Source organism: Orbicella faveolata, unplaced genomic scaffold (genome assembly GCF_042242905.1).
Source record: "Orbicella faveolata isolate gen_17 unplaced genomic scaffold, um_ofav_v1 contig_47, whole genome shotgun sequence".
NCBI lineage: Eukaryota > Metazoa > Cnidaria > Anthozoa > Scleractinia > Merulinidae > Orbicella > Orbicella faveolata.
Window position 1 is genome coordinate 21,823,150 of NW_028301577.1, and position 26,822 is coordinate 21,849,971.

General features: G+C 38.5%; 1 protein-coding gene and 1 long non-coding RNA gene across 3 annotated transcripts; both read left to right on the forward strand.

The window, feature by feature from the left end:
- The first annotated feature begins 348 nt into the window (after positions 1-348).
- On the forward strand, positions 349-25,682 carry LOC110067634 (focal adhesion kinase 1-like). 2 transcript variants are annotated; one of them, XM_089279515.1, is made up of 31 exons: positions 349-877; positions 2,735-2,910; positions 4,780-4,867; positions 5,348-5,427; positions 6,147-6,209; positions 6,770-6,824; positions 7,597-7,737; positions 8,261-8,338; positions 9,484-9,612; positions 9,953-10,067; positions 10,394-10,457; positions 10,578-10,684; positions 11,182-11,241; positions 12,406-12,474; positions 13,711-13,808; positions 14,076-14,151; positions 14,535-14,635; positions 15,224-15,339; positions 15,506-15,606; positions 15,871-15,960; positions 16,866-17,070; positions 17,484-17,563; positions 18,397-18,428; positions 18,541-18,637; positions 19,018-19,286; positions 19,832-19,996; positions 20,612-20,735; positions 21,622-21,692; positions 22,463-22,612; positions 23,333-23,413; positions 23,995-25,682. In XM_089279515.1, the coding sequence occupies exons 1-31, from the start codon at positions 740-742 to the stop codon at positions 24,205-24,207; spliced, it is 3,432 nt and encodes a 1,143-aa protein (XP_089135641.1). In that variant the 5' UTR covers positions 349-739; the 3' UTR covers positions 24,208-25,682. The 2 variants fall into 2 exon arrangements, with proteins under 2 accessions (XP_089135641.1, XP_089135642.1); XM_089279516.1 differs by lacking the exon at positions 12,406-12,474.
- LOC149097636 (uncharacterized) lies at positions 21,703-22,367 on the forward strand. The gene is made up of 2 exons (XR_016204152.1): positions 21,703-21,851; positions 22,114-22,367. It is a non-coding gene; the product is annotated as an uncharacterized LOC149097636 (long non-coding RNA).
- Positions 25,683-26,822: the final 1,140 nt, after the last annotated feature.

Genomic DNA, 26,822 nt, shown 5'->3' on the forward strand with positions numbered 1-26,822 from the left:
TTTGGAGTGGAATTAATGCATGTCACGTAGTGAAGTAGGGTCGACCATATCTATTATTTTAATCTCTCCTGATTTGCCTTTGATTCCAACGGGAAGCAAGATTGTTTATCAAAACAGATCATGTACAAAGTGGCATTTGTTCGCTTCATTAGCTGATAATGTGCACCTCGGATCTCTTTCAGACGAACACAGCTAAATTCTACAACCGCCAGACATGAAATTATTGCGTCAATTCGCAAACACCTTAGCGATTCAATAAGTGATGTTTTGGCTTTTATTTCAACTTCCGGTGTTTTCGTTACACCGGAAATCCATCTGATTCGCACCCACTTTCCCTACCCACGATGCATTACGCTCTTTTGTCAGCCATCTTGCTTTTCTTCATATTCTCAAAACAACTACAATTAGCTTGTATCACCTCGTTTCCCAGCGGGTTCTTTTGATAATAATTTACACTGGAATCTTCCTCAGTTGTGATACATCAACAACAAGGAGAAACAGGGTAACGAAAGGGCATAATTTCAAGTGAAGGACCTGCCTGCGTTGTCTTGTATGTGTTACACACTAGTCAGTATCAACGAAGGAAAACGGAAATAAGCAACAAAGTTCCTACAGAGTCCCGACAAGTAAATGTCTACCAGCGAGACTTGGCCAGAAGTCACGCTCTGTTGTGGCTGTTGATGCGCTCTTGTTGTTTACAAAATGGCAGGGAATCGCGTTGACTATTAAAGAACTAAAAATGTCCCGGAATTCTAGCAAGAGAAATAGCTCTAATCGTGGGTCTACGGGCTCCGACATTGCTCGATCCACTTTAAAAGTTTTCCTCTCAAATGGCGACTCTAGATCTGTCAAATGCGGCGAAGCAACGGATGTTAAGGTGGGTTCATTTTTTTTACTATTTACCCCGTCTTGTCGTGGCAATATTTTCCTCCAATTTATGAAGAGATTTTACCATTTAATCGCTCGAAAACTCTCCAGGAATTTTTGGTGGGGTTTGGAAATTCAGTTGGAACCCGGTGAGAGATTGGCGAACCATACATTATGATCTCAGCGGCTATTTTTTTCCAATTAATTTTTATTCCACGTTAACTTTTCTTGGAATATTTTCCAGGTTTTTCTCATGCTTCTTGGCGATATAGATATATTTCTTTGCCAAGAATATGGTACAGTTGTTCTGTTGGTGTGTGATATTTCCGATCGATATCTGCTTGAAAGTGGTGATGTGGAGTTAGGACATAAGGAGTAGTTATTAACTTATTTGGCCCCATCTCAAGTTAAAACCACCATTTGGAGTTTCAGTCACTTGCCTGTACTTTTCTTTTTGATTTTCTGTTACGTAGTCATGTGAAGTTAAGACCGACAATTAAACCAGAGATTCCAAAAATTGGAAATGTTTCGAGTTAAAACTTAACATCGATGCAAAGCGTGTAGAAGATTTATTTCGGTTTCAACAAACCTAAAACATCGGCCAAATTTTACAGTTTCAGTGATTTATTAATGTCGAGGTTTAAATTACGTTAAGCTTACACTGTTTTTGTTCGCGAGTTGTAGCAGTAAATAATATTGTTTGGCATTCACACGAGTAATTAGCAATATTGCTGAAAATAACCTTTCTCCTGAAATGTCTTGAGTACCTACTACTCTCTTTGATCTAGTGTTTCATGCTCTTAGATTTAAGTATTATTTATCAGCATGTCTCATAGTGCAAAAAATGTTTCATTTGATTCAGATGCAAATGATTTAATTAGCATGTTTGGCAATTAGTTGATCACTTTCTTTTGATCTACTAATGAGAGTCCTTTTAATTACATTTGTAATTAAAAACCTGTGTTTACTATCCCATGAAAAATAATCCTTGAAATTCCAAATACTAAGCAGCAGATCTGATCATTGCAAGATTTGCCACCAAAGGAAGTAGCAGGACCAACTCAGCAAGAAATATTTGCTGCGTGCTCCTGTTTCTTAATGGCTTCTGTCAGTGAAATATTAATTTGTCAATGGATAATTGAGTTATTGGTCTTGGATGCACAAGTTGCATGTAGAGTATATTGCTGAGATAAATTCAACATATCCCTATTATGAATGCAGATGCAAATTACTAAAATGAAACAATCTGTTCTTTTATGTCATTAGTCCATGTACTCGTAAGAATAAGATCAAAGCCCAGAACATGTCTCGTGGGGAAGAAAGTAAATCTTTCGTCACATTTTCTAGATTTTGGCAAGAACCATCTGCTGATAATTAAGAATTAAGATAGTGAAAGAGTTTGCTACAAGCTCAACATATTTGTTTAGAGTGATAAATCATGTCCTTTAGGGAAAGGAACTGACATGTAGTTCATACAGTACCACTCAGGAACATTTGAGATGGGTAGCAGTGCCATGAACTGTCAGTGACTGGGATCCTGTCGAGGCTTAGGGAGGGCAGGGGAGGGTAGGCAGGGATGTCACTAAGGGCTGGTTGCTGGCTTATTGCATCGGCTGAAAGAGAACTTAAATCCAGCTATAATTTCACACAAAAATGAACGCTTTTGGTAAACTTTGCAGCTGCTGTACAGACCTAGTGTTTTTTTAGTTACACCCTTGGTAGTAATGTTTCCTTTACATGTACTCTGTGTACTGCATGCTATAGAACCTGGGGTGCATGTACACATCCTACCATTGTTGAGGGGCTAGGCCATTTTCCTGGTGGAAACAGGATTAAACGAAGTTTGTAAATTTGTTGCATTTTACAGGGAATTGTTCATTTGGTGATTGGCAGTCTTGGTGCTGATCCAATAACCACTGGAGACTACTATGGAATTAAACTGGAGCATGTCAACACAAATGAATCATTCTGGCTCAACAGCAAGGTTACAATGGGTGAGGTACGAGGAAAACATGAGGCTCTTTACCCTGCAGATGAGTGGAAGTAAGTAGAAAACATTTGTTGTTAATATGCAACTTAGTCATTTGACTGCATAAGGTGAAGAGAACACGCAAAATCTGGGGCAGTTTCAAGCTCTAGTGCTCTATCTTGGAACTTCATATAAATGCAATTGAACCTCTTTAATATGGACACCTAAGGGTGTCTACTATAAAGGTGCCCATCTTATCAAGGGACAACTTAACAATGTTGGTTTAAACATTTTCAAGCCACAACCATGAACAAATTGTGTTCAAAAATGTTCAAAAACTTGAAATGATAACCGTAATACCCACAGAATATGTGTAACGGGGCGGATGCTGACATCAACCGATCTTTGAATTTATTACCAGCGCCGCATCGGAGAAATGTGTTATAAATAACGGAACCTCCAAGCATCTATCGTTCTCAATTGGTTTATTGGACTTGAAAGCTCGTAAAAACTGAAATACAACGAGCAGAATAAAGCTATTACTATTAATCTGCCTTCGATTAAGTGGTATACATTTTGGGGTCTAAATTAAAGACAAACTACATAACATACCTCTTTCCCCGTCTTATTACAATGGTATCTTCGACGATCCTTCGATCAATGTTCTTCTACATGTGCTTGTAACTTATACGTGTCCGAATGAAAGGTAATGCCGACAACTAGTCGATATGTCGCACAAAACAAAGAGATATTGACGGTCACATAATCACAACAATAAACAGTATTTGTTACAATAAGTTTCCGCGTCCCCATTACCCCTTTAAATGTTGGAAAATGGTAAACTGCAAACATGTGTTAGATGAAAGTGTTTTGTCGACATTCTACAGGGGTGAAGAGGGGCAAAATGTATATAGAATGAATTTTTCCAACCCTTGTGACCAAGGTTGTAGTTTGATTTTTTTCCCCTTTGTTTTTTGATTATCATTATGATAATGAATATGAGACTATGAAAAAGTGAAAATCAGAATGGTTAAAGAAATTTTGAAGCAAAGGCAAGTTCAAACCACATCATCTATATTCCCGATGTTACAATATAAATGAATCTTTTTATAATTCACTGGCAACCTTGTCTTGATTGGTCTAATGTCATACACTTTACTGAAAAGATGCACAAAGCTACATGTAAAATATGTGAGAGTCCTAGTGGTGTAACAGATAGCACAATGTGTTCCAGTCAAATTGAATTTCTTGGTCGAGTCACTTTACTCTCACAATGCTTCTGTATACCTAGAAATAACAATGGGTGTCAGTGCACTGTTCACCTCACAAAATGGTAGTACCAGTAGGTAACCTGTCATGTAGAATTTCTTCAAGGGAACCTGTAGCCATAAAGTGCAGACACACAGTGGGTCGTGTCTTGGGGACATGTTGCAGTGGCATGCTCACCGACAGTGCTGTCATGATGGGACAGTGCATCGCTGCAAACATTTGCCCTTGCAATATGTCCCATGAAGTTCAACAAGTTGAACTCTGTGTAGCAAATTACAGAGACAAATTTTGTGTATTGTATAAGTTCTAAAAGTATCAACATGCATGCAGACATAAGGTAATGTCCCCCACTAATGTTTTCTTGGGCATGTGCATCTACACATTTTGATTTTGTTCCTGCTACATGTCCCATGGAGTGTTTTTCCATTGTGATATGTCCCGCAATATCTCCTTGTGGCATGTGTCTGTAGCATGTTCTGTCATGTGTCAGCATTACATGTATACTGCACTTCCTGATGTGTCAATCTTTATAAATCGGGAAAACAGTTCTGGACACGTCCTGACCGCAGACTTTACCTAACCTTATCCTTTTGTACATACATGTACTTTGTTTTCAATTTCAAATTTTTATGCACTAGTAGTAATAATTGCTCTCTTTGTACTTCCTCATTCAGGTACCAACTAAGAGTGAGGTACTTCCCAAAGGATTTGAAGGAGCTCTACACTAGAGATAAAGTTACTTTCTTTTATTTATTTGATCAGGTAAAGGAAAGTCACATTATTTATAAATTATGTCTGGTACTGTGACTTTAGAAATGGAATGTTGTTGCTGTCAGTTAATAAACTGATATGTCAATCTTTTCCAGCTGAAGTTTTTGATTGCCAGAATAAACATATTTTCTTATATTTGTTGGCACTTTGAGATAGTTTTAACACACAAAAAGCTATTTGTCAGCCAGACAATAAAAACAATATCCTCTAGCTGATAATTTTCTCCATTCTCATCACTAATTAATGTACTGTTATTGGAAAGAAAAATAAGTTTTAATTACTGATTGTTGTTAAAATTGATACCCTGTGAGCAGTTGGTTTCTCCTATGCTAAACAAGTGAGAACTGATTGCAGGGTATAAAATTGAATGATTAGTTTATTAATTTCAGTTTATGTTATCCAGGGGTTGAATGAAATTACTTCCTACACTAATAATGCTAAAAGCTTCATGTAATTGGATTGTTTCTTTAGGTGAAGAATGACTACCTTCAACACAACAGTGAAAAAGCTGATGAGGATACTGCCTTCAGACTTGGGGTTTTGGAAATGAGGTGAAGAGAAATTTAATACAGTTAAACCTTCCATAAGCAACCATCCAAGCCTAGGTGGTTGCTTATGGGAGGGGGTCGCTTACGAGAGCTTAGACCATATTACGCCAAACTTTTACCTCATTAGCATTATGGTAACTGAAGGGACTTTACCCATGTTTTAAATGTTTTATTCATGAGAAAAGTCAATTTTGAGATAAACTTGGTAATTCCCATTGAGAAATTAACGTCTCTCGTACTACCCAGGAATGCAATAATGTTACAATGGCTTATCCAATTTCCACTCTATTATCTGTCAAGTGGTCATTTACGGAGGTTAAAAACAAAAGAAAATTTCAAACTTTTGGTTCTAAAAGTGGTCGCGGTCGCTTACGAGAGGTGGTCACTTACAAGAGGTTCCAAATATAGTGATTTGACTCAGAAACTTTTGGTATTTTGGTGTTTGCTTATGACAGTTGGTTGCAACCAGAGGTTCAACTGTATTTAATGAGAATTATAGTTTTATTATAAAGTTTTATTATTATGTGGGAAGCGCAGTGGCCTCGTGGTTGGTGCGCTTCTCTCTGAATTGAGCAGTCCAGGTTTGAGCCCTGGCTGGGGACATTGTGTGTATTCTTGGACAAGACACTTTACTTCCACAGTGCTTGGCTTGTATTTATCATTTTGCTGGTAAAACAATGTGCACTCATTATTACCGATTGTTATTTTTTGATGTTTTCTAGGAGGTATTTCAAGGATATGCCTCAAATCGCACTTGATAAGAAGTCAAACTTTGAGTACATTGAGTAAGTATTGTCCTTTATTAAAATAATAATTGGGTTCTTTCTTTTCCTGTGGTTGTGTGGACAATTAGTGTAATGGTTAATGTCGACGACAGTGCTGTGGCAATAGACTGATTTCGATATATAAAAATTCAGCTTTGCAACGAGGCTTAGAGGACACAACAAAAGAAACTGAATGACCATGTTTATTCATTTCTTTTGTTTGTGTCCTCTAGGCTTCACTATCAAGCTGAATTTTAAGATATCAAATGTGGCCAGCTGAACTACATGTACTTAAACAGTCTAAGCTGGACATTTTGCATTCCTTTCTCTGGTGACCATTTTGTAGGTGAAGTGAAGTGAAGTGAAAGACTTTATTTAATGAGGGTGACCCGTGACAGTAACTTAAGTTACTGATAAACTTGGGGCCCTCAGCTTAAAATAATTAGAATGCTAAAAATATATTATTTACAATAAAATGCTAAAATACGATATAAAAATAACAAGTGTTACCTACATGTATCATGGTAATGAGGTTCATCTACATCAATCTGATCAATTTTTTTGTGTGACTTGGATTGCAGGAAAGAAGTTGGCATGACCAAATTTATACCAAAGGCTGTCTTGGAAAATATGAAGGTGAGATTTAGTTATGTCTTACATGTAACTGATCTGAGGAGATACATGTACCTTTGTGTTGCCTAGCAAGGTAAAATTATAATGCTCAAAAACTAAACTATATAATATATTTGTTCATGTCATTCGATATACCGGTTTATTATATAGACACGAGTGTTTTAATGGAAAATACACCACTTGTAAAATTCATACGAAATTACATCCAGGACTCGAGTGGTGTATTTTCCACATCCTCACTAGTGAAGATATCAATGATTTCACTGATATCAAGTTTGTCTCTTAAATTGTTCCTAAATTCGTTGGTGTATCAACGAAACATCTTTGGGTCTTCTTTGAAAGTCTTCGGCACTCTTTCGTAATCTTCAGAAATCTTTGGTAATGTTTGCTGTGCTCACTCATGAGACATGTTCTTCCCACTCGAACATAAAATTCATATCTTCTCACCACCGTGTAAGATCCTCTCTCTATATATACAATCTACTTGCTAACTTCACTCACTCGTCCAATTACATGACGAATTCATAAGAACCACATTTTCCCAGCTGGCACTTTGAATGGTTGTTAAATTATGGCTTTCAAAAGCCAATCAGAATGCAATGATGGCCTTGATTGCTACAGGTGTCTGAGCTGTGAAGCCCTGAACTAGGTAATGTTATCACAAAGTACTAAAAATGTGTTTCTGGTGTTAGGACTCTAGTGGCAGATGCCTTCTTATAGAATCCTGCTTTACTTAATACTAATAAATATTAACATTTCTTTTTCTTCATTTTAGTCCAAGCATTTACGGAAAACAATTCATGCGTATTTCAAGCAATATGCATCCTTGAGTGAGGTGGAATGCTGTTATACCTTTTTCGAGATTCTTTCCAAACTTCACCGGTTTGAACTGGAGTCATTCAGGTGCTCTCTTGGGGTAAGTGAATACACTTCATTCTGCTTCAGGTAAGAATCAAGTATCAAAATGGTATTTCAGCAACAATTTCCTATTAAGCAGCTACCCCTATTGGGCAGCCAGTAATCAAAGTCCCAATGAGGGCTTCTCTATTGTTTTACCTCTATTAAAAGGCCAGCCCACTTTAAGCGACCACTATCCATTTCTCCAGGGGTGGCTGTTTAATAGGGGTTGAACTGTAATTTAATAGTTACACAGTGGCAGCCAGAGGTACTTTCATTAGCTGATGTGTAATCCCTCTCTTTCATAAATGTAAAAAAGCCACAAGAAAATCATGAAATGTGTGCTATATGAGAACTCATCACCTTGGGTTGTGATTTAGTGATTCTCAAATGAAGTTGACAAGTATGAAATTCAAGCAGTGTGTTAGAAAATAAACCTCTTGTTTTGTGTTGTTAATAGGCAAAAATCCTGTAATGTATAAGTGGTGGTTCTCTAAAACTTACCTGTATGTTTGAGTTATTCAATAATTCTTTTTCTCCAGACTGGGTGGACAATTGCTGTGGATGTGGTTATTGGACCAAAAGATGGAATCAGTTACAGAGCTGAGCGTGGATCACTTGTGAGTACATGTCCTTAGAAAGGGTTCTCATTAATTTAGGGAGTAGATGCCTTGCGTGACGAAGTAGATGGTTGACACCATGATTTTGAGTGCTGAAGGCACGAGCCTCTAGGGGGGTCTGGGGGCATGCTCTTCCAGAAAATTTTGAAATCGAGAGGCTCTGAAATACTATTTCAACATTCTCTGGGATATATCTCCTCAAAAATAGCAATTTTTGGAAAAGGCCAAAACGCCAAGAATTTTAAGGGACAGAACAGGACGTGTGCTTTTACTTTCAATGGGTAGTGTTTCCATTGGAATTGATGCTGTACAAATGTAGATGTGCTTGGCATGATACAATCCACACTGGTATTGATCGATGACTCCACTACTGACTGTTCACCTCAACTACTGATTCTTCGGACACTTCCATGGCTTTTTTCTTTGTTAGAAATCCTATCATTGTTGTTTGCTGCATCAGTCTTTTTGTTGGGCATGAGTCGGCCATTTTCAATGTTTGCAGCACACATAACGAATGAATCAACTCTGTACATAATCGAGATGCATGCTGGGTTTGGTTTGTGATTGCGGGCGCATGTATGCAAGGCAATATGGCGGTTTGTTGGCAGGGTAAACACGAACCAGCTAGGGATGGAAACAGACCTTAACCAGTAAGAAAATGTAAAGGCTAATTTTATTGTGCAATGCAAAAATGGCTTAGAAAGATGTTGTCCCATTTGATGGCAGACATTTTTATTTCTTTTCATTACTCTTTACAACTTTAACGCAGATTATTTCACAAAAAGTAGCCGGTTCTTGAGCCGGCGGCCGGCACTTAATGACAACCCTGTTAGAGCAGCTTTCAGTTGAGTGCCACAAAACCAAAATCAAAACCAAAGTAATCACTCTGGCCAACTACAAAGGACAGAAACAAATCAATGAACCAGTCAAAACTCTAAGTAAATACATGTAGCAGACATGTGGTGGGGAAATGTGTCTGCAAGTGGGTTACAATTGATTTTGGTTTTACCGCTGATTGGATGAAAAAGTGTTTCATGTAGCCTAATAGTGTAAAACCAATTGCTTTTCAAGACTCAAGTAAAAACCACTCTATACCTGTAAATAAAAACTGGAAGCGTGTGTCATATGTCATTCTTGTTTTGCAGATTACTCACATGGCTGATTTCCATCAAATAACTTCCATTTCAATCACAAGAATACCACTCATCACGGCTTCTCCCCAGACTGATAAACAAAAAGCTACTGTCAGTTTGAAAGTGCTGGGAGCTTCTGAGGTTTGTTAAATTAATTAGCTGTTAGCAGGACACAAAGAAAACAAATTTTTTGAGCTTGTCCTTCACATAAGCTCTAACTATGATGTACTAGCCTGAAAACTTCAAAAAGTTCTCATCTTACAGTTTTTCTGTAATTCTAATTTCGTCAAAAATCTTCCCAAAAAAAATTCACTTACCCTATGGACAAGTGATGGACAGAATCCACTTGCCCAACTGGAAAATCCCCTTGCCCAGGGTGTTGGACAGGACTTTCTTTGCCCACTGGTCAGTAGTTTTACGTAATGTAAAGAAACAGCAGTTCACTGACTTGTGTTTTTGTTTCATTTTTTTTTTCTTGCAGCCTCTTGTGTTCACAACTTTTTCACTAGCCAAGGCTGAAGAAATGGCTGATTTGATTGACGGATACTGCATGCTCTTCAGTGGAAACAAACATTCATTGGTTTTCAAGAAACTAGGTAGGGCAGAGTCTCGTGACTGTACAGCTTTCGTCATTAACAGGGCAGGAAAAAAAATGAAATCTACTTGCCCAGCAGGCCAGTAAATTTCAGTTTTTGTTTGCCTCCATTTTTTACTTGTCCAAAGAACAAAATTTGTTTGCTGCGGGCAATCAGACCAGTTTTCTTCCCTGTCCTTAGCATTTGATCACATAGTTTATACTAGATTATTTCAATCTTGGGTTGACGATTTTCTGTTTTTCTCATCACCTGGTTTGCTTGACTTTGTATTGATGTTGGAAGAGACTTTTGATGATAATTAATCTTGGCTAATCATTGTTTTGCAGATGTTGAAAGGTCGCTCCCTTCAATCCCCATTCCACCTTCTCCACCAACTGAGCTCAAAAACAGGTAACTGCAGTGTACAGTTTACATGATGACTACCACTTAAAATTTAGTTTTACAATAACTTCAAATGAACATCAAATCAACATCTATTTAATATATTAAATTTTTGTTTCTCTTTTTCAGCCCTCCAATTTTTTCACCTACACTAAAACAGAACATCTCTACTCTGGGAAATGGTTTTAGGGAGAAGAAAAACTCTGTCAGCTCTCCAGTACAGAGAAAAAATGGAGGTACATATGATCAGTTTATTATCAGTAGTTTTCCATACCAATGTTATTCAAAACCAAGGTGAAAGTCTGTTTCTCATTTTTTGCTTCTCGTGTCTTGAATCTTGACTTAAAGTTCTTCAGTATTGAGTTTTGATTCTTGAACTGGAAATTTCATGGTAATGAATGGGTGATGTGCATTTTTTATCAATATTTTTTTCCCAGAAGAAACCACCTTGTTTTTTTTTTTTTTATCATACTTCAACCATAAAATGGAAATATATTAATATGTTATTTTTTCCCACAGAGTGCCACTTGCTTTATTATTGCTGTTTACTCTAATTTATTGCTCACCAACTTTCTATTTGCCACTGTTTATTGATGTGAAAATGTGCTAAATATGTTTATTAATATTTTGAAAATGTGCAAAAGTGATAGCTATATGAATGATATGAAGTAAAAGAGTTTTTACATGATTTTGCAGTTGTCTGTCATTTTATATTTCTTTTCCGATATTGCAGAGTTTGATGATTATGCAGAAATCGTTGATGATGATCCAGATTATGCACATCCTATGGCAGGTAGGCTGATGAACTTGGTCAAAACTGCTTTGCTGCAGTGTTATGAAAATCAAACATGAGAGACACCATATCAATCTGTGACACATTAATAAAATTAACTCTTATCACAGGAACCATTACTCTGAATCTCGACAAGCACAAATTACATTGTAGTTTAAAGTTCAAAATAAATGAAATTAAATCTTATTAATTAACAACTCAGAAAGAAAACAAGTGTTAAATTTACATGTGTAATTCAAGTGCTCTTTGATTTAAAACCTTTTTTATTGAGTAGTATTTAGCAGTATTTGTTTGAATGTGCAGTATTTAAGCAATGGAGTACTTTTCCATGGTTACATGTACATACCCTCATCTAAACACAAGAGAGGTTCAGACAATTCAAGACAGTTGTGTAAACCCAAGATGCAGTCGAGGGTTTGCATAATTGTCAAGAATTTTCCTGAATCCCCAAGTGTTAAGTTGAGGCTATGTAGACACAGAAAAAGGCTATTGCTTTTATAAAATATATATTTTATAAAATGTTGTCAAAAATATGTGCAAATCTAAAGCACCACAACTGTATTTACATACTCTCATGAATCTAATCTCACTTATCGACCAATGAGAGTGTGCATGCTATCTCACATATTTCATATAGCGTTATGAGTTGTGTCCTTTTTGGCAAGCTAGCAGGGAAGTACAAATTGATTAAAAATTGCAAATTTAAGTATATATCAATACTATGCAATACTATCAAAACTATAGAAACTGGTTTTCATAAATGAGCAAAACCTTTTAAACTGAGCTACTTTCCTCTAGATAGGCAAACCAGGTGGGCAAAATCATCCTAATAACCAGTCAATTTGTCAGGTGCCCAACCCTTAATGAAACCCCAAGGTATCTGCAAAAGGGGACTAATTATTAAACTTAAGTATGTGATTATACATCACAACATTACTAACATGATTAAGCTTAAGATGCTATGAACATCCTAACATGCATTAGTGAGCGGAAATTAAAGTTAATTTTATGATATTATGATTACGCATTATATGCATGTATTGACAAGTCCATAACCTCATAACCTTGTCCTGGTACCTGTCCAGTAATATGCTATAAACTGAAATAAAATGGATAAATTTTAAGGATATTGCATCAAATGTTTATAACCACTCTAACTTACAGTATTGGCTGCTGCACGGGTAGCGGTTACTTTGTCCAGTGGAACAGCTCTTGTTATTAACAGAAGACCAGGTAAAATGCCAGCACAGGTTTTAAACCTTAAAATATAACTTGTTCATAATTCATGCAACATGCACATGAATAATGTTATTTCTTACGTGAAACAGTGTCTAACTAATGGTGAGTTTACCAGATGCTTTGAAATGAAGATAAATATTAATGTACTAGAAAGCCTTTTTATCTAAGAAACAAATTTGGTGTTAGAATTAAAAAGCATTCTTTTATTAAATCAACCGTGTCATATTGTAAATGGTAACTACATTTTAGTTAAATTTTGCTTGTGTATGACTTCACAAACTTAATCGATAACAGATATCTAAGTTTTCCTAGAAATGCTACTGAATTTAAAGGGGCTAGTTCACGCTATTTTAGGTAATTTTGTTTAATTTTGTTAATTATGAGCTCTAAACGTCAAATTGGCAGAGCAAGAGTCTTTCATTTGCAAAATCACAGCCACATAACAACTGAGAATGATTTTCCAGCCGTGTAAATGACATTTTGATGTAAACTGATATAAATTTGAAAAAGGTGGGCCGACGTTTTTCAAATTTACCCAAATACAACCCGTTTTGATCCTCTCCAGTTTTGTCCATCCATGTCCCTTCTTGGCTTTCCTGTGTTTTGTTTGAGATCTTCTATAGTTTGGAGCGGTTTTTTGTGATAATTTAGTTAATTCTATGACCATTTGATCAGTGCTGAAATTGCCTAAAATTGTGAGACCTAGCCCCTTTAAATGGGCAGATAATTTGGATCTACAGTTCCTTATCATTGAAGTTTAATAATAACCCTCCAATAATTGCATGCAAGACCAAAGTTTAGTATTTACAGTAAGCTATAAAAGCTGAGTGTTAACTAAGCAAAAATTTACTTAAAAATGGACACATTCTCTGGTGAAAATAGACTATAATTTTAATTTATTGATTGCCAGCTAGTCTCCAATTGTTTAAAGATTGCAACCGTTGATAAAGATTGCAGACTGGCAATCAAAAGCTCTGTAATTTTAAACTATTGTAACCTAAGAACTTTTTTAAACGCGCCATAAACATGTGTTGCTAGGAAAAAACTATTGGCGTTAACAACATGGTGGTCTGCGTGATCAATTTTTTTCCTAAATTTGCATTACATGGATAGCTTTCGATGTACATGTAAAAAAAATTGTGACTAAGGCTAAGGTGACTGTTCAAAATGCTAAATTCAAGTTAAAGACAAATATAAGGATACCGTTTGACAATGTGCTTGATTCCTTAGCTAAGGACTATGAGATTCCAAGAAACAAATTGCTTCTGGAGACAATAATTGGACAAGGACAATTTGGAGATGTTCATAGAGGAACTTACATCAGTCCGGTGAGTAGCCGGTGAAACCCCCCACCCCCCACCCCCCCCCCCCCCACCCCCATCACACTGCTATACTCTAACATTCTCACATTTAGAACAACAATTTTACTTCGTGATTGCCGACATCGCATCTTCACTTCCAGTGCCAGCCATTTTCCCATTCCTTTTTCCTTGCCATCTTCAAAATACATATTTATTACAGAACTATAATTCATAGTCATAGTCATTATAAGTTTAATTTATCCTTTTGATGAAGGTTTTTTTGTTCTTCAACAGGATGATCCCAATCTTCAAGTGGCCATTAAATCTTGTAAAAACCCAGAGTCAAGAGAAAAATTTCTGGAAGAAGCATGTAAGTATTGTATGTCCCGGAAGAATCAATAGCAACACCTCAACGACAACATTCTTTATCTTGTTTCCCGTTTTGTATATTTTCTTTTGGTAAGTCAAAACTTAAGCCTTATCTTGCATTCAGCTCCTGTTCAACCACTTCTATAAAAACAGCTAGCCAAAAGAAAACTAGCCTTTGGCTTGCCAGTCAGCTTGTTTGTTTACACAATGCAGTTATGTTACAGATGTACAATGTGACTGTATAGTATTACAGCTTCGTAAAATCACTAGACACAAATTGTGTAGTGTGGAATTTTAAGAAGTCTTATGAGAAAAGCACAGATTTGTCTGAATGCTTACGTGGCGATTGTAGCAGTGCATTTTTACTTGTAATTTGTTTTTCAGATACAATGAAACAGTTTGATCACCCTCACATTATAAAGCTCATTGGTGTGTGTACGGACGATGAGTTTTACATTGTAATGGAACTGGCTGCGTATGGAGAGGTAAGTGCACTTCTCTTAAGAAGCTGAAAGAAAACCCTTCCAAAGTTCTGCCTTGTGTAACAATGTGTAAAATGGGTGGTCTGAAAGTGTACACTAGGCTTTAGGGACTTTTTGTAGTTCTTTATGAAGCTTAACTGTGATTTGGATACAATAAAACTAGTAGAAATCAACTATCACTACACCCCTGGATAGGATGTTATGTACTCACTCTCCCCTTCTCCAACCTCTGGCCAGCATTCTGACATTCTGGTTTCCCTAAAAGTCCACCGCTACCCATTTTATACCTAAGTGGAGAGAGCACTGTGTTCTCTTACCCGAGAACACATTATAGTAGCCTGTGTTACAGCAGCTGTCCCGGAAAGAAAAAATCCGATTTTTTTCAGGCTGACATTACAGGAACAATAGCTGGGTTGGCTTGTGTCACCCCTGAGGCCATGACAGCTCCTAGCAGGTAGACTGCGAACACCTCCTTTTTCCATTGTCTGTCAAGATGTCAGTAGCTTTTTGCACAGTTTGCCTTGCTTTGTTCGAGCGGGAACCATCCTAAACAACTCGTGCTGATAACTAATTTTCTCTGGTTGTTTTTAGATGAGATCGTACCTTCAAAAGAACAGACAATCGATAAATTTGGAGACACTTCTTAGTTACATTTTTCAACTTAGCACTGCCATGTCATATCTTGAAAGCAAGAACTTTGTACACAGGTAAGCCATACGTTGAATGATATAGCGTGTAGTAGTGCTATGTAGTTTTACATTGTCATTTGTTTTTTGACCTCACCCTATAGCGTTGCCAACATACGACACGCGTTTTTCCCTCTAGCTTACGTGTTTGCTAATCTTTTGTATTGTTTGACCTTTTTCTGTACAGGGACATCGCAGCTCGTAATGTATTGGTGTGTACACCCAAATGCGTCAAGTTAGCAGACTTTGGTCTTTCAAGATGGGTGGATGAACAGGCGTACTACAAAGGTGAGACTACATTCTGAATTGTCACGATCTTGAAATGGTAATTTTCCTTGCCAACTGGTATACTTTTCTTCTCTCAATAGTTCTGAGAATTCCGCGGTATGACAATGCAAGATTGTGTAATGTCTAGTCTCCTATTATATGGGGTTGTGTTGTTATTGAATGCAAATTCCCACAAGACCAGAAGCCTTTTGTGACTGCATTCATGTACGCAATTCTATTCACAAGTGGCACTCAGTTTTATTGTTTCTATATTTCGTGTTTTAGCTTCAAAAGGTAAACTTCCAATCAAGTGGATGGCACCAGAGTCTATCAATTTCAGGAGATTTACAATCGCTAGCGACATTTGGATGTTTGGTGAGTTTAAACTGTTTTAATTCTTACTGATGTAGTTGGAAGAAAGAGTGGAGAAAGTCACGTGAGGCGAAAAATAGCACCTGATTGGCTAAGGAAACGACATCTTGTCTTTACCCTGATTGGTTAGAGTCAGTTGCGCGACGTTCATGAACGGTCAGTAGAGCTCGACAAATTTAAAAACAAAGTCACAACGGGATTAAGTGCTTTGGAAAGATCCTCATTACAGAGTCGTCCCTGTTGCTTGTGTACTTCCTATGTAACTTGATTTTTATGCACAAAAGCCATGAAAATAAGTGATATAAAATTGTCGAAATAAGTCACACGGGTCGTGCAATCCTAGTAAGAAAGTGGCTCGAGTCACGTAGTAACATATTGTAATACAGTTAGGTAAATGTTAAGTCAGCTGACAAGTTAGAGATATATATACCTTCATAAGGCTCTTATAATTTCGTTTTACTGTTTTTTTCGTGGCGTACCTGTAAACTAGCTTTTTAGCTAAGCGTACCGACCACGTTAAATATATTGATTGATTGACTGATCGATCGATCGATCGATCGATCAATTGATTGATTGATTGACTCTAGCCACACAGGCTTTGATAATAACATGCAACTCACCCTAGGATAACCTACAAATCCTACCTGTGACCAAGTCGGAAGATCCTGGAAGCCTATTAAACTAAGACTAGTAATTCACACAAATTCAATTTGCCGCTTTGGATACGAGAAGACACCTGGACAAGTCTCATCTCGCAGTGGTTTGTGAGACCGTGGAAAGACGAGAAGTTACATTGTCTCCAGTAACGATCCCACACGCGACTGCGAGATGAGAACGCCCCAGACGTTTTCTCGTTTCTAAAGTGACAAATGAAGAAACGTTCATTTATCTGTGACTTAATGTTTCAGGTGTGTGTATGTGGGAGATCCTCATGTACGGCATCAAACCCTTTCAAGGCGTCAAGAACAATGAAGTGATTGGCAAGATCGAGAATGGTGAACGTCTACCCCTCCCCCATCAGTGTCCCCCTGCCCTGTACCACATCATGTTTGAATGCTGGTCCTACGAGCCGTCCAAGAGACCGACCTTTCAGGATCTCAAGACTCGACTCAGGTACGTTGTTGTATATGTTATTTAAACCCTCATTCATCCTTGCTGATCCGTATCTATCTACAAGATACAGGGAGACCCTCGCTTCTTTCAGAGGGTCGCCACTTTCGGAATTTATCTGCGGCCACAATTATTTGACGTTACTTTTCAACGGCAGCTTATTAGGACGTAAAACAGTTTCAAAAAGATTTTGCTTTTTCTACTTCAACCTTTACTTCCTGATGAGCTCGTGGCTTTTGTCGAGAACTGCTCTTATCAATTATTGTAAGACTTCCCGTGTTCTGAACAGGTGTTTTGCCTCTCAGAATCATGGGAAATGTGTAGAACAGTTCCCCTTCAAGTCAGAAATGGTTGATCGACATTTTGTTGTGTATTTTGATTTTTCATAACCCAACTCTTTCATTCTTTGTGTACAGTGTTATCGTCCAGGAGGAAAGATTTCAGCAAGATGAAAAAGTCAGGAGAGAAACTCGAAGAATACAAGCTCTGTCCGTGGGTAAGTAAATACTGCCAGTGCTGACTTTGTCTCGATCATACTGTCATTAGCTCTTATTGACCGAGCAGGAGGTCTGTATGGGAGAATCTTGACCGAGGTCGTGAGTACAGACCGAACGCAGTGACGTCTGTACACAGGACCGAGGTCAAGATTCTCCCCTACAGACCGACTAAGCTCGGTTAATAAGATGTTTATTATATGGTAAACAAGAACAATTTAATTCTTTTAATGTGCTTGCGAATAGCGATGAGCTGAACATAATTCTGCCAAAGTTTGCTCGTCCTTTTTACTTCTTTGCTCGTCAGGCTTTTTGGTTCTTTGATAAATAAATATTGTTGGAAGAAAATAGTCAATATTTTTGCAACTTTTTCACCGCAAAACACTACCGGTCTAGATGGCGGTCTAGATGGGAAAATCTAGACCGCTTTCAATACCGATTTCAGCTAATCAAATTCGTAAATTCGGTAGTTCCCAGTCCTTGTGAAACATAGCCATATAATAATAGTTTTTATTGACAGTCGTTTTGAAATTACGCTGTTTGATTTTAAACGTGAAATTCGATCTATCGCGCAAGCCTTTCTGTATGGCATTGTGTGAATATGCCAGTTGATTTATATTTTGTTTGTATACACACTCGCTTTTAGACGTTTTGAATTCTTGAGAATATTCCATATTGTACTACTCGAAAATATTACCTGAGAACTATTTGACTTTTCTGATCGATCCAAATTAATTTTCCGAGAAGCTAGAAATCTACTTCTCTTTATGATGTCTTTGGTTAAATGCTATTTACTAATTTTGCCATACATTTTGTCTTTTGCTTTGCTTTTCAGGTGCCATACAAGACTCTGCTGCCCCTCCCAAGGTAAGGATTTTGCCACATTCCTTTTCTTTTCTCCTAAACATACGATACAGCCCCTTTAAACGAACTAAGAATTTTCATGGATGCGATGTCTGAATTTCTGTGCTATTTACAGCCTTTAAGGCCTGGGATCCAGCCTTCCTTCGTCCAAATTCCCACGAGTGCGGCCCAGTCTACATTTGACAGCAGTAGAGGAGTAACAAGTCCTAGAGGTGAGTTGGTTCACTGTCTGTTTGCCACGTCATCCTATGGTGACGCCAATTATAGAAAACTTTGGCTCGTTTTTTTTTTTTTTTTTTTTTTTTTTTTTTTTTTTTTTTTTATCATTTTCGTTACCGTTTGTACGTCGGCTAAGTCTTTCTCATTCTCAACTATCTTTGCCTCTTGTTGGTTTGTAATCACCTTTCTGGTGTTGGTCTGTTTAAAATTTACTTCGCTATGTAGTATGAGGAATTTTCGACAAACATGGCAACTTCTAGAAAATACCTCACCCGCGAGATAGCAGAGCTTACCCATCACTACTGAATAAGAACCTCAATGGAGTGCTTCCTAAATTTGACCCAACTCAGCCTTTCTATATTTTACTTACCAGGAGCAACCCTGCCTGGACAGTACCCTGGAAGCCCGACGTCGCCCAGATCCCCTCGCTCGCCCTATTCTTCCATCTCCCCCTCGCGCACGCTTCCTAGGAACTTCAAGTCGTACCACGAGGCCAGCGGTGTTCACACGTTGCTGGAGCAACCGTCTCGGTATTCTATTAGTGGTAGTCAGACTCTTCCGAAAAATTATAAAGCGATCAGTCCGGCAACGAGTCCTGTGGGAAGTCCGACAAAAACACTGGAACCTGCTATTGACCTACCGGTGAGTTAAATTCCAGGAATTATGCTGTGATTTTGAGATAGAGTGGCAAGTAATCTTCAAGAGTTAGTATCGCCCCTTCTTCTTCGGCTATTTTACTTGTTAACTCGCTAATTCACGCGTTCCATCGCAATCTAAACCTAAAATCAAGCCTCGATTTTAAAATTCCAGCATAAAGATGTGGGAATGAGGAAAAAACATCAGGCATCAGATGGAAATGAATTATCTCCGCATCAAACCAACTTCTTCCTTCTTCATTTAGCGACTTACTCTCTTGGATTCATTATTCTTAATTACACCTCTGATTGATGAAAACAAAAACAGACTGACAGAAAGACAGACAGACAGACAAACAAACGGAAGACAAACAGACAGAAGGGTAGAATGACAATCAACGGGGTCTCTTTTAACCCTTCCTTCTGTTCAAACTGCTTGAGTGTTTGGGAAGACTATCTCTTCACTTTGGCATTTCTAATATGACAAATTTTCCATAGAAAACAATAATATTCTTTTCATTTACACTGAATTCTTTTGCTTTTTTCGATCAGAGTGACGAAGAACTGAAACGACGTGATGATGAAGAAAGAGCGCAACTGGAATTGAGAGAACGAGAAATGTTTCATCAACGACTGCGTCAACAGCGCCTGGAGTCAGAAGCAGATTCTAAGTGGCTTCAACAGGAAGAACAGAACATCGAGCTTCCTTTCTCGCCGGTTTGTAACAAATTATTCTTGGGTTTTCGTTTGTGTTAGGTTCTTTTTAGCACAAAGGGTAAATGAGTACGATCGGGACATTGGATTATCTGCCACTTAGGTAGAATGTCGAAAATGCTCGCTAACCTCTCAAGAAAGTTCAAGAAAATCTTTTGTAGTCTTTGGATCAAGTTAGGAAACCGTCGAAAGTCTTCGGTCTCTGGGCTATCTTAGTAAGTTTTCGGAAGTCTTTGGGTTAACCGTGGAATTGTATTTGGATGGTCTTCGGGCAAACATCTTTAGGGCGTTGTTGTCCGAAGCGAAGTTTAAATGTTCTTTGTTGAAACCAATCCTCGACCTGATGCCTTCTTTATGTTTTGCAAATAATTACGGTGAAACTTACAGAATTTTTGCTACCCGCTAAAAGTCTCTCTCTGGTTTTATTTTCCCAACTTTGCAAACCAACCAGGTGCCAACAACTGCGATTTGCCAAACAATGAGATAACAAAGTAAAACGCGCATTAAGATATCAATAGATATGAAAAAATGATTTAACCGATGAAGTTTGTTCAGTGGCTGTCGTTAGGATATCCGGCTTGTATCAGTACTTTAACTCACTCTTATTCCCTCATCCAGGTTCAACAGTCGCCCAAGAGCCCCCACCTCCTCTCCCCTGAGGATGGTGTGTCGGCAGCAGTGGAATCATACAATCCACGTGGATCAGCCTCATTCATCGAACAACGCCAAGCAGCCAAGGAATGTAAGTCGTGTGATCATCAGTTCTAAAGTTACTATTCGAAACACCTTCCGCCTCGAAATTGTAACTGAGGCCATTTGCGAGTTACCTTGTCAGTTGTGCCTCTGTTTCAAAACGAGTCCATGTGCCAATTCTTTCATATGAAAATACGTTGATTTGCATGAAAATGAATCTGAAGGTGGAACACATTTTTATATGAATGGTTTCGCACCAAGACTCGTGTCGACACAGAGGCAAAAGGTCACTCGGAAATGGCCCATTCAATGTTTTATTCAGGGCAAGAGTAGAATTCAAACTGAGCTGTATTATGAACGTCAGTCTCGTCAAAATTAGCTTGTGCAGCTGGTGGGTCTCTCATAACGTGGCAAAATAATAGGCCAAGGTTTTTCATCGTCCGTTTCCCACTCACGCACAACAACAACAACTTTATTTGTACTCAGCTAGAAATTAGAAATTACATGAACAAAAAATACGTTAAAATAACAAGAGTACATGGCTGCCCAAAATAACCGTAATGGGCTAATAAGACTGTTCTGTATTATGTTGCGTGGCAAAGGTAGGGAAGTTGTCACTCACTTATATCGATGAAGAGTTTCCGGCCTGCTGGTTGCGCAAAAATGGGCGAGAGCACAAGATTGACGCAGTGGGGTGGTGGAGCGTCATAGGAGAACGTTTCCTACGTAGGTTATTATATCGGGGGTACGAGAGGTACCTGATTCAGTCCCGTCCAGTAAGAAATCGGTGGTAACGTTCAGCATTACCTGAAATGCCGGTGAAATCCCAGAGCTCAAATCACGTTTAGAGTTAACAGCATTCATCCTAAATTCACTAGGTTTGCTCGTGATACAGGGGTTGGGTTGCGCCGTTTTAAAACTTTTTGTCCCTTTAGATCACAGTACTCCAGTCGATCCACCGAGCCAACAGGCTGCCACGATAGCAGACTCTGATATGAATGAAACGGTAAGTGTAAGATAAAGAGCTTTTCTCTTCGACGAGTTGTTTAAACGATGTTGCAAATAATATATCAAACACGAAAGATCGCGTTTGACCACATCTCCAAACACCGAGAAAAGAGATAAAAGTACGACGCACAGCGGAGTATTTGTGATAAACTTTGAGGTGTGAAGGTGAATTAATCAACATGACACGAGCGTGGGACAAAGAAAAATTCTGAGTCCCCGACAGGAATCGAACCCATGACCTCCCGAACACCGGGTGGGCGCTCTATCCACTGAGCTACGAGAACTCATGGAGAGTAAGGTCATTTAACGGAGTTCATATATGATAGGTGTCCTGCATACTGCTAGGATCAACGCTATCGAATTCATCGTGAGTAGTGATAAGTTAATAAAGATATTATTAACTTATCACAAACTTTGAGGTGTTTGGAAATGTGGGTAAATACGGTCTTTCGTGTTTGATTTAACTTCTCAATCAAAACTTAAGTCGCTGAAGTCGGTTCGCAAATACGCCTTTGTCACAGAAGGAACCATAACCACGTTTCGAACCGGCCTCTCTTAAGTTTACTGTCAACTGTTGTCTAGTGGCGTTTTGTGGTCTGACAGTGGATAAGTTGCCTGGAATTTAGTGGTAATTCCAACTTGATCAAACAGAACGAGTTCAAAAAAACTGCAATTTCCAAAACAAAACAAAACAAAAAATCGCAGGAAGTGCATCTCACATTATCTAAGGGCTTTTGTACTGTTGAACATGTCTTCTTTGCTTTGTAGTCCTTGTCAACGCAGAGAGTAGATGATCCAAAAGAAGATCGTTCTTCAGACAGTGTGTTTATCAATACCACTCATGTGGTGCAGTCGGTGATTGGTCTTAATAATGGCCTACCGTTCGCTCGTTCTGAAGACTACCCAGCGTTTGTCAAGGTAAGCAGTAAACCGATGTCTTCTTTTGATCAATCTAAGGCTGTGTTTACACTTGGTGCCTTAGCGCTGGTACCTGGGCACCGACACAAAATAGTGTTGCGTTCAGACACCGGATACTCCAAGTAGCCAAGTACCATTAACTGTCCGTGTACAAGGTCGAGACCTTGTTTCCGGGCAGGGGCACGGGCACTGTGCCCGAATTCTGGTGTGAATGCTCTCAAAACAGGGGTGTTCACATTAGTACGCGGCGAGAATCGTACTTAGGCACCAGGTGTGAACATAACCTAAAAGGTCATTAGCTATTCCTTGATACAGTGAGGGCTTCCCCTCCCTCCCATCCTAAATTACTGTTATCTCACTCCTCTTGTCTTATCTCATGCTTACGTCTGCTTCACAGCAGTTGCACTGCTTGATCTGCAAACAAACGCAACCCCTATCCTGCCATGCCAATATTTATCTTTTCCCCGCATCACTTCAATAACACAACAGTGGTGTTAGTCAGTTATTCCTGAGTACACCGGAACCTTGCACGTCGGCATATTGTCAAAACGAGACTCAATGTTGCTTAGCAACAGCCCCTTACAGGCTCGGGCGATGCTTTCGACGACATTTTCATCGGAAAAGCTACTTCATCCACATACTGACTTTCTCTGTTTGTTTTGCCCCTGTTTTGTCACTGTGCCTTACTTTCTGTATAAATGATAATTTTGCTTTCTGCAGGCAATCGGTCTTTCACTGAGAGATTTACTGGCACGCGTTGATGAAGAAATTCAGAGATTAGATCCTTCATCGCACAAAGAGGTAAGACTGCGGCATTTAGTTGGCCAGTTCATTGATTAGTATTGTAAAAGGGGAAGTCGACAATCACAGACATCATAGCTTTTGATTCTTCCTGATGGTTTTTTTGCACCCGAGGAGAGAACATCAAGCATTACCAGAAGAGATGTTAACCAAAGTTTCCGCTCACGTTATATCTAAATGGCAGATTTCCCTACCCTTTCATATACCTCAACTTATTTCATGTACTTGAAGGCTGGAAAAGGTACCCTCCCCTTATAGGCCGTTGTAGGAAGTACCCCTAGATATTACCTTAGTTATAAAATTTGGCAATGTTTTGATTTATCATTTTCTGCGTGTCTCTCTTCTTTTAGCCTGTGAACAGGTCCCAATTGGGTTATAGGGCGAGGTTAGTGAGGCTAATGAGGAGGAAACCATGCTCGGTTCGCTTTGCTCGTCTAACTGCTTTCGCGTTCGTCGACTCGCTTCGCTCGCCTAATTTTTTCGCCCTAGCCGGGAGCCTGTTCACAGGCTACACTTCTTTACACTTTCCTGCGTGCGTGTAAATGATTCTGAATCGCAATCCTCTTTGATATTCGTTTCAGGTGGAAATGGCGCACAAAGTGTTGTCATCTGACATGGCTGAACTTATCAACGCCATGAAAATGGCGCAGAAATACAGCACAACTACTTTGGACCAGGAATACCGCCGAGGAATGCTCTCTGCTGCGCATGTGTTGGCTGTGGACGCCAAGCATCTGTTTGATGTTGTAGACGAAGCGAGGAAGCAATCGGCAAAGTTATCTTCCAGCGCTTGATAGAGAATTTGGAATTGAACTAACTTCGCTCCGCCCGACGAGGATGACGCGGAGAGAAAAATTGAAATTGCTTCGAAATGTAAAATGAACTATATTGTAATTTAACTGATGAATGAAGGAGAGTTTCTTTTTACGAATTTACAAGATCGTAGACGAATGCGTCTATTGGTCATAGAGGATATAATTTATCGCGTGACGTTGAGAGAATCGATTATTTGTTTCACCAGGTTTGGGTTGTACTGCTCGGGACGGTTGGGTGATATTCATATGACGTGAATACAAACAGAGAAGCTTGATTGCTTCACTACACAATGCACTGCTGGTTATGGACCTCGTATCAGAAGTCAACGATTTGTCTTCATGGCTTTTAACTAGTTTCTTAATAACGTCAAGACTTGCATTTGACAAGAGTGGCGCACAGCGAAAAGACTTATATACAGACCAGCCAATGTAAAATAAGGTGTTATTTGACTCTGAAGTCCTTGTCTTGGAGCATATTTTCTCTGTTTTAATAACTTACTCCTCAGTTTAGACCAATGAAGTGCAGCCAACATTGTACAGTCGTTGGAAATTCAATTTCTCGAAGTACTTAAAATTAGATAAATTTCTTGTTCCCGCTAAAAGATTAGGTCATGTATTTTATGAAAATATTTTGGCCCTACGCAAACAGATCAGATAGTCTACCTTGCAAAGGGGGTTTCTTTGAATCTCTGATAACGTTAGAAATGTTAATTCCAGGCCTCTACTCACTGGCGATAAAAGGCCTGGTGTCCCAGTCGTTGAACAAGTAGAACCCTTCAGTTACCTTCAGACTTTTTATTTCTCACAAAGGCGAAATTTTACGAATTGTCTCGATACCTTGAAATCACTTTATTCGGGAACATTATACCTGAAAATTTGTAATTTTTGATTGCGACAATAATAATGCTAATGTTAAGTAATGAATTGCCTGTAATTTGTATTGGCAAGAGTTAAAAGCTATTTTTTTAAAACCAACTGTACAAGCCCTTAGTTGATGTGGATAGTTATTTGATGTAAATACAAATGAAATGTCCTTAGCTCAATTGTCTGTATATTCAAAACGCTTTATCAACTGTAATTTTATGGAAAGAAAACTGCATATGAGAAATTGCATTTGTCTTCAGGTCGTTGGTTGAATTATTTTAACGCGTACGATAAGTTGGCGTGATCGCGCGACCAACGCGTGAAGAACGCGCGATTACCCCGCAAAGTCCACGCGCCAAGTATTTGTTGTCTTTTTTGTTTTCCAGCTTCTATCTAATTAACAAGCTCAACATAAAAGAAACGTTTCTTTACTTTTGGGTTATGAGTTTTTCGCAGAACATTCAATATTGATGTCATGAAATGCTGGCACAAGATTTTATTTGGAAACTGTCGTATTGGTTGTGTTTTGTTTATTTTACTGCATAGCCACATTTAAAACGCCTAAATAGAAATAAAATGCAATGAAACTACATCATTTGGCTTGTTGAATCCACAGGGGGAGGGGGTACAGGAAAAACGCGCGTGTAAGAACCTTATGCCTCACATCATGTAACATGACTGGTACACGCCTTTAAAAAAAAAAAAAATCAAAGGTCCTTTGCTTTGGGCGGCCTCGTGTCACCTGTTTAGTGCGAAGAGATCCACTACCAAACCACCTCAAGCAAGTGTAATACAAGCGTAACGCTAGATAAAGTCAACAGGAGCGCATTTTCTCTTCCGGTATTTTTACGAATACAATTATTAGATCTGACTCGATCTGGCCTGATTTGATCCACAAAATGACATTGACGATTAATTTTTGTGACTTCTATTTGTTCGCGTATTCTGGGAAAGGATACCAGAGGAAGCAAAAAACAGTCTGCGCGAACTATTTCCGGGTGTCTTGCTTCTTGGTGGCTCAAAACAGTTTCCAGTACTTTCCAAGACTTACATTTTGGTGGGTTATCGTAACCACTCTTTATCAGTTAATTAATGCTACAATCATGGAATCAAAAACCTGCCCAATCATTGTTGAACACGTTGTTATCATTTTCGTTACACGATAGGATACCATAGCAACAGTATGACCTACTAAAAACACCCTTAATTTTAGCTTTAAATATTTACATTTCAAAAACGACACTGTGAAACCCATTTTTTAGTATCAAATTTTGATTAGCAGGATAAGATGCAACTTTTGGTATAGTTTGAAAAAATTCGGACAAGAAACTCTTCTGAGACATTTCTACTTGGCAAACTGCATGGAGTATCACGCTCAAAGTCCTTTTCGCTAGCAAATTGTAAAAGTTGACAGTTACTTGTGATAATTGATACAGTCAAACCTTGGGTTGCAACCACCTGTGATAAGCCACCACCTCTCCTCAGCAACCAGTTTTCAAAAATACCAAAAATTTTCAAGTCAAATCCCTATATTTGGAACCTCTTGTAAGCAACCAACTCTCATAAGCACAAGTGTAACTACACTTGTATGTATTGCTACTCTTATTAGTTCTTATTCTATCAGATAAAGTTTAAATGCTTAAGTATACCAACAGTTAGAAATTGTACTGGTAACTCAATAATATGTCTATATCTCTTGTCAGGGCAAACAAGAAACACATAGATACCAA

Bases quoted from the DNA above. Each gene is read 5' to 3' on its own strand.
- LOC110067634 (XM_089279515.1), top strand. From the start codon at position 740: ATGTCCCGGAATTCTAGCAAGAGAAATAGCTCTAATCGTGGGTCTACG. The intron at 17,071-17,483 runs GTACGTTGTTGT...CTTTGTGTACAG, and splicing joins GATCTCAAGACTCGACTCAG to TGTTATCGTCCAGGAGGAAA. The intron at 23,414-23,994 runs GTAAGACTGCGG...TATTCGTTTCAG, and splicing joins ATCCTTCATCGCACAAAGAG to GTGGAAATGGCGCACAAAGT.